Source organism: Ursus arctos, unplaced genomic scaffold (genome assembly GCF_023065955.2).
Source record: "Ursus arctos isolate Adak ecotype North America unplaced genomic scaffold, UrsArc2.0 scaffold_32, whole genome shotgun sequence".
Taxonomy (NCBI): Eukaryota; Metazoa; Chordata; class Mammalia; order Carnivora; family Ursidae; genus Ursus; species Ursus arctos.
This window is the reverse complement of record NW_026623008.1, coordinates 23265095-23273125: the sequence shown is the minus strand read 5'-3', so window position 1 is coordinate 23273125 and position 8031 is coordinate 23265095. Positions and strand designations below refer to the sequence as shown.

Below are 8031 nucleotides of genomic sequence, written 5' to 3'. Positions count from 1 at the left end.
TCGCCTGCCCACACCTGGAGTACATTCACAGCTGTTGGGGGTTCGGCTCAGTGCAGCACTTGGCAGGGACGGAGAAATCAGTGTACTCTGGTGTCCACTCCTAGGTTAAGCTCCTAGGAGCTTAAAGACTCCTGAGATGAGTGAGCTAGAGCTGGGGAGACAGCAGGGGCAGGAGGTGATGACTGGGGCTGTGGACTTTCAGGCAAGGGCTACAGGAGCTGCGAACTAGGGGATGGCTGGTGGCCTCACTGGGGGTAGCGGGCCCTGAGCCAGGCCTTGGACGATAACCCTGTGGCAGGAAGGGAAGAGGGGTTACGGGGAAGACTGCACCCATTTTGCAGATGTCTCCTCCCACCGTTTCCACCAGGAAATCCACCGCAGCGGCAGTCATGACGTTCATACTTGCGGTGCCCTCCATGGGCATGGCTCAGGTTGTGCACAGCCCCTGGCACACCAGTGGTAACTCCTCCCCTTTCTCGCCCACTCAGTAAAGCAAGCGAGTGAGAATGACATTGTTCCGAGAATAACCTTGAATCGCTCTGATTTATAAAAAAGCAAATCGTTGTCAAACATTGCTCCTTTGACAATTACCGCTGGATTACGCATGACGCGCCTCACAGCTGATCACGATACACTGCGACTGAGAGCAAGGGTTCTGGAGAATTCCAGTTGGGTGGTGGGGATGGGGCTAGATCCAAGTGTCGGGCCAGGTGCCTCTGGCTGGTGGGACTGACCGAGGAATCACAGGGTGACAGAGACAACAACTGATGTTTCTCAAGGGCTTCCAGAGTCAGGCACTCCCCCACGTGCCTTCATTTCACAGGTAAGGTGACTGAGGCTCCAAGCGTCAAGTCCCCTGTCTAAGATCACACAGGGGGATGTGGGTGACTTCAAAGTCTTCACCGCGAGGCCCACTCCTGGCAGCGAGCCACAGGAGACTTGAGAGCTCATGCTGGCAGTGCCTGGGACTGCTGACCGCCGTCTCTCTCCACAGGGCAAGGGACATAGGATGACCCCAGCCTGTCCCCTCTTACTATCTGTAATTCTGTCCCTGCGCCTGGCCGCTGCCTTCGACCCTGCCCCCAGCGCCTGCTCCGCCCTGGCCTCGGGCGTGCTCTACGGGGCCTTCTCACTGCAGGACCTCTTTCCCACCATCGCCTCGGGCTGCTCCTGGACCCTGGAGAACCCCGACCCCACCAAGTACTCCCTCTACCTGCGCTTCAACCGCCAGGAGCAGGTGTGCACTCACTTCGCCCCCCGTCTGCTGCCCCTGGACCACTACCTGGTCAACTTCACCTGCCTGCGGCCTAGCCCAGGGGAGGCGGTGGCCCGGGCGGAGGCAGAGGCGGGGCGGCCCGACGACGAGGAGGAGGCAGCGGCAGCGGGGCTGGAACTGTGCGGCGGCTCGGGCCCCTTTACCTTCCTGCACTTTGACAAGAACTTCGTGCAGCTGTGCCTGTCGGCGGAGCCGTCGGAGGCCCCGCGCCTGCTGGCGCCAGCCGCCCTGGCCTTCCGCTTCGTTGAGGTCTTGCTCATCAACAACAACAATTCCAGCCAGTTCACTTGCGGCGTGCTCTGCCGCTGGAGTGAGGAGTGTGGCCGCGCTGCCGGCCGGGCCTGTGGCTTCGCCCAGCCGGGCTGCAGCTGCCCTGGCGAGGCGGGGGCCGGTCCCGCCAGCACCACCGCGCCTCCAGGCCCTCCTGCGGCCCACACGCTGTCCAATGCCCTGGTGCCCGGGGGCCCGGCCCCACCCGCTGAGGCCGATTTGCATTCAGGGAGCAGCAATGACCTGTTCACGACCGAGATGAGATATGGTGAGTGTGAGCAGGGCCCTGGTGGGGTGGGTGTGTCCAGGGGGCCCAGCGTGCCCTCTGGTACCCGTCTTGACAGATTCCGCAGCCTTCACCCACGTCCCCATTGTGTCCGGCCTTGTCCCGATGTCGGGGTCCCTGAAATGGATTTGGGTTAGACCTCACTCTAGAAGAGTTTGCAGTCTGGGTGGGTGAATGGGGGGCAGAGGTCAGCCAATGCGGTGTGGTGAACCCAGGGAGAGGACTCCCCACATTGGGCAATCAAGGAAGGCTTCCTGAAGGAAGTGATACAGGAGCAGAGATCTGAAGGACACATGGAAGCCAGCCAAACCAAAGAAGTGGTAAGGGCATTCCAGGCAGAGGGAGCAATGCGAACAAAGGCCCCAAGCTGGGAGTGACCGTGGCAGGTCCTGGCACTGCAAGTTGACAAGTTTGCCTGGAGGCTGGAGAGTAGGTAGGCAGGGACGTGTTCCTGTCCACACGGGTCAGTGATTTTTGGCAGTGGCCCCAGGGTCAGGGCGGAGGGAGGTACAGAAGACGGTGCCTGGGTGAAGAGGCCTGGGCTTCGAGGCTGCTTTGGAGGGCTGGGCTGGCTCAGCTCCCAGCATCCCCTGTCTCCCCCTCTGGGCCCATGTCTTCTGGGACTGAGGCTGCCAGCTGCTAGAGCTTCCTGCTGACTGGGCAAAGGCTCTGCGAGCCCTTGAGTCCTGCCTGCTCTTGCTCCCACCCCAGCTCCCTCACCACAGCCACCTTCTGCCGACCCTCCTTCCTGCAGCTTCAAGGCCCCTGGCCCCTCATCTGGATCCCTTGTGCCTGCCGAGCCGTGCTGGGCCCGAGACTGGCCAGTGGGCCTGGCAGGAAATGGGGTGGGAGGGAGGCAGATATGGGGTCCGGACCCCCGCTCTCGTACTAAAAGGGAGTTCCCTTGCCTCTCTGGGCCTCGGTTTCCCCATTTGGGGTAACAGGTCCTGGCCTACCAGCATGAGGGTGTCATGCAGGGATGGAAGTCAGAATAGGTTGGCCTGAGAGTATTTACAGGGAGGCAAGGGGTCTTGTGTGAGGGCCACTAGGAGTACTGGAATATGACCTGTCCCCACCCCTGCTTTGGAGGCCAGAGCCCTGGAGTTGGGCACTGCCTTTGACCACTCCCTTGAGTGGACCCCATTCTTTGGCATCAGTTTCTTCATCTGTAAAATGGGGAGGTCTCTCTGAATTAATTAGTTGTCATGATAGTGGCCTCTCCCAATGCAATGGGGGAGGGGAGGGGCTTCTCAGCCTCCCCCAGAAGACATCTGGCACCATGCCTACCCATGGCAAGTGCCCAGTGGCCTTGTTCTGGCCTCTCCCCCTGGCCAGCTTGGCCTTTAACATTGGTCGATGAAGCCGTCCGAGTGACAGCCAGGCCGTGGGCAGGTTACAGGCCCTGGAGGCCGGCCTGGGATTTAGTGCCTGCAGGAAGAAATTGAATTTCGCTTCTTTGTCGAACATCGGCGGAGAGCGCCAGGCGTATATCAGGAGGTTTATGGCTCTTCCTGCCTGGCGGTCACTGCCTATCACTCTGTGGGGGCCTCCCCCATCGTGCTCAGCAGAGGGCAGGCTCTTTTGTCTGGCTTTCCCTGTGGTCCATCGGCCCAGTGGTCTGCAGTGGACGGAGCAAGGCTCTGCCCTCATGGGCGGGCACCATCTGGGCAGGCTGCCATGTGGAGCACAGAGCCAGAAGCAGCCAGCTGGGCTCGGTGGAAGCCGGAAGCAGGAGTTGGTTGGTAGATGGGGTGTCACTGAGGGTCAGAGAGGGCTGGTGATGGGAGGCCACTGGGTCCCCATAATCATCACAGCCTCTGCGGGGGCCTCTGGAACTGGGGATGGGTGGAGATTGGATGCTGACTGTCCCTGGGCGTGAGGCCTGGTATCATCTCTGAGCAGGGAGCCCCTGGCTCCCAGCTGTTCCACGTCTGACCTCGGCTCATGCCCCTTGTCCTGCTTGGCATGTTTTTAGGCTGCCTTGGGGTTGCCTGCAGGGAGGGCTGTTGTGGGGAGTTGCAGGGGGTGAGGTGGCATCAGTCTTCCTAAGTGCACTCGCACAGCACACGGCTGCCCAGACTTCCTTCCTCTCCCCTGGCAGGCAAGAGACTTTTCCTCTCTGCCATCCCCTCCCTTCTGCCCAATCTCTTAGGGGCAGGAGACAATGGACATATGGCTCAGTTCGTTCCATGTGGCAGGGGGCGTCTGTGGGCCAGGATGTCATCGGGGCTGAGGGCACTTGGTGCCTGGTGGTAGCACCACCCCCACCCCACCGGGCCAGCTGGACACATGGACCAGCTGCAGGAGAACCGGCTCACACAAGGAACTGCCAGATTGAGGACAAGATTGGTGGGGATGGTGGTGAGCAGGACGAGGAGGACCCTCGCCCCAGCCCCTCTGCCAGGTCCTGCAGCAGGGGAGCTGTGCTCCCCTTCCCTGGGACACCCCAAGTGGAATCAACGGCAAGGCCAGGTGGGGTGGGGCTGAGTCGCTACTGGAAGAGCCACGAGGCCGGGAGCTGGTGGGCAGTGCTGGAGTGGAGTGCATTTGACAAGAGGGTACAGGCGCCTGTTAATTTCACGCAAACTGCCTTTGATAGATCTCTTGTTATTTTTGGTGAGTTGAGCCATAAATTTGTGCCATCTTGCTGCCGCAATCTGTTAAGTGGGGAGAGAGGAAGAAAGGGAAGGCAGGCAGGAAGGAGCTCAGCAGATGCCGGCTGAGGCCGGGGCAGGAATCGGGCGGGGTGGGGAGAGGTAGAGCTGCCCCTTGCAGTTCCTGCCCACGGACCCTCCAGACCTGATGAGGCACTGGCCACAGGGGATGGCTGTGCGGAGCGATACCCGGGAGAAGGTGTCTTTTGCTCTGGCCGCCCTCCCCCTCCTCTCCCACACGCCCTGCCCTCCCCAGAGCCACTGTCCCATCCTTGGCCATTGCTGCTCACCCACTTCTCCATCATCTAGGCTCTGTTCCTGAGGCAAGAGTTCAAATCCCCACTCTGCCACTGCTGCTGGGTGACTTGGACAAGGGACTGCCCCTGGGGGCCTCAGGACCTCCTGTCAAATGTGCATCACTTCCCGGATCCAGACTCCCCGTCGTGGCCCAGACTCTCGAGCCTGGCCTTCCAGCCCCACCCCAGACCCCGCCGCCCCCTGCTTTGCAGCCTTCCCTCTGATTCTGTCCTGCCCTTGCCTGGGGCTCCTCACTGGCCCCCAAGCCCCTGCTTTCTGGACTCCCTGCCTTTGCTTGGGCTGTTTCCCTCACCTGGAATGTCCTTGGTCCTTGGTTATTCAGATCTTCCCCATTCTTCCCAGCACTATTCGAGCCCTGTTTCCTCTGGGAAGCTACTTCTGCCTGCCCAACCCAGTCCTCGATTGGTCTTTCTCCTCCCAGGGCTCAGGCCCTGTTGTCCTCTTCTGACCAGCCTCGTTTGGTGGCAGGAAGTGCAGCCTTACCTGCTTGTTTGGGGCTCAGACATTGGGGAGGCCAGGCCTCTCTGGGGGTGGGGGGTGGCAGGGAGACCTAGCACAGGCTGTACATTTCCTAGAAGGTCCTTCCAGCCCTGATCTGTGCTGCTGGGGCTCTGCGTGCTCCATCACAGTATGGGGAGGGGCCCAGAGTCCTGAGACATCTCAGCTGCCCATCCATCACTTACGTCTTCATGTCTTTATCGGAGTGGAGTTTGTGCCAGGCCGCGGGTGGGCTCTGAGTGAACGACATCCACAGTGAGCCTGACACACCTGCTGCCCTCTTTTGAGGGAGAGTGACCACTGGTGTATGGTGATCAAGGTCAAGGCCATAGGCCAAAGTCACCCGGCCCTGGGTTCAGTTCCCAACCCCACCACTGACTAGCTGTGTGACTGTGGGCAAGTTTCTTCACCTCCATTTTAACACCTGTGAAATGGGGCCAGGAGAGCTCTTCACAGAGTAATAGTGAAGATTAAGCAAGAGGCTATGGGTCAGTGCTTAGCACAGTGCCTGGCACGTGGTAAATCCCTAATAAATCGCTGTGTGTTGTCCTAATTTAGCGCAGTAGGGATGATGTACATGGGCCACATGTCAAGGCAGCAGGAAGAGTGAGGGATTCAACCCGAAGGGGTGGAAAGGCAGTCTAAAGGAGGTGATTCAAAGTTGGGTTTTGAGGAGTGAATAGGAATTCACTAGCCCGTGAATTTTTTTAAAAAAAGGAAGCGCTTTTAAAATTTAATATATTAGGGTGCCTGAGTGGCTCAGTCGGTTAAGCGTCTGCCTTTGGCTCAGGTCCTGATCCCAGAGTCCCGCTTCGGGCTCCCTGCTCAGTAGGGAGTCTGCTTCTCCCTCTGCCTCCGCCTCTCTCTCTCATGAATAAATAAATAAAATCTTTAAAAAAATTAATATATTAGGAAGAAATTTCACATCATGAATGGAAAGGGAGTATCACTTATTTGAAGTAGAAGATAATGGAAGAGACAATCGTAGTGAAAGCAACGCAACGGTAGTAAGTTCTAACCAGCTGCTTGTCGCTCCTCTCGATTTGTTAGAAAGAGAAATGAGCACGTGCTGGGGACGTGTGGAAGGCTCGGACTGCACAGACTTTATCTTGTGTGCGTTTGGAAGGATTAAAAGGAAAGCCACCCTAGAATTTATCATCTAGCCTGGGACATTTTTGAGGTTTTAAAGCAGGGGAAGGGGGTCCTGTTGCTCGCATCAGGGCGGGCACGAACGAGACCACCCCAGGCAGATGGGCAGGAAGTCGCCCCTAATTAAAAGAGACCTGGAAGGGGGAACTGCCTCTGTCCATGATCCGGGGTTGTTTAACGGCATGTTTGAGAGCCGCCCCAAGTCATTTCCTACCGCATGCTTTGGGAAACCCCGCAGAAGGAAGCAGCCCGGGCCAAGACATGGAGGTGTGAGCATGTGGGTACAGGGAGGTCTAGTAGACTGGCGTTACTGGGCAGTAGCCCCAGTGCTGGGAGACGGGGTTAAGGCTCTGGGACCCTGTCCCCCATTGGCTGAGGGCCTTAAGGCCGCAAGAAGTTGGGTGTCGTGGGGGAGGCCGGATGAGGCCGGATGAGTCAGATGGGGTCCCTGCTCTCCAGGAGGCCCTGGCCACATGGGGGAGGTGGCAGGGCCCCAGCGCGCTCTGTTGAGAGGCCGGGTGGATAGGCCAGCAGCTTGGGGGAGGAAGTCACTGGAGGGGAACTGGCGTTCTGGCTGGGCATCTGCTGTCACGGGGATACCCAGTGGCATCGGGCTGCCGAGGTAGAGCTTGGGATTTTCAGAGCCATCTCTCGGTGCCCCCGCCCCGCGGGGTTCTGAGGCACTGCTGGGGGCGGGAAGCCGTGGAGGGACACGACAGAGACGTGTTTCAAGGGGATCTGTGGGTGCCTACTCGGGGCCCCGGGGCCAGCCTCAGGGAGGGTGTAGAGAGCCCTGGGAGGGAGGACTGCTTTGTAAATCGCACTGCTCTCCCCGTGGAAGTGATGATTATCGTGGTTATTTTTAACACATTCATGACAAAGGAGGCTGAGGGGGCTGCACTGTGTGGGGTTTGGGGGCAGGGTCTGCAGAGCGCGGTGTAGCAGGTGTCTGCAGTCTTGCTCAGATGGCAGAGAGCCTGCGCCCACCCTGCCTGCCAGTGTCGAGGGGAGGGGGGAAACGAGTGGCTCCTCTATGACCGGGGTGGGGGAACGCGCAGGGATATCTGGCCCATGTATGCTGAATGCCTTGGAGCATTCTGCTGCTCGGAGCGAGGCCCTCTGTGCAAGAGCGTGGGAGATGGAGACTCGTCCATCGTGCCCACAAGAGGGACGAGCCTGGGACACTCACAGCTACAGAGGGTGGCAGCCTAGGGTCTCAGCCGCAGAAGGGACCAGCACAGCCAAACTCCTGTGTGGTCAGCCTAGGAAGGCTTCCTGGAGGAGGCAGCATTTAATGTGTTGAAGATTTTGGTAGATGAAGGTGGAGGAGTGGCATTCCAAGGGGGGAGGAAACACCAATCGCAGAGAGGAAAGCATGTAGATGACAAGAAGGAGGTAGCAGACTCCTGATCAATGCCTCGGAGCATTCTGCTGCTCCAAGTGAGGCCCTCTCTGCAAGAGGACCGAGGGAGATTGAGACCCTCCCATCGTGCCCACAAGAGCGATGAGCCCGACTCCTGCCTGACTCCCTTTCCACGGAGAGCTTATTGTATTCAGGCAGTCCATATCTCTTGTTTCAC

The 8031-nt window shown here is 59.0% G+C and overlaps 1 protein-coding gene across 2 annotated transcripts in view; it reads left to right on the top strand.

Annotated features, from left to right (window-relative positions):
- The first annotated feature begins 1000 nt into the window (after positions 1–1000).
- ADGRB2 (adhesion G protein-coupled receptor B2) overlaps positions 1001–8031 on the top strand; it is a 29445-nt gene continuing 22414 nt past the window's right edge. For both annotated transcript variants that reach the window (XM_057305215.1, XM_057305216.1), the window contains exon 1: positions 1001–1814. In XM_057305215.1, coding sequence (XP_057161198.1) covers positions 1010–1814 — 805 coding nt within the window. In that variant the 5' untranslated portion in view covers positions 1001–1009. The remainder of the gene's footprint in view (positions 1815–8031) is intronic.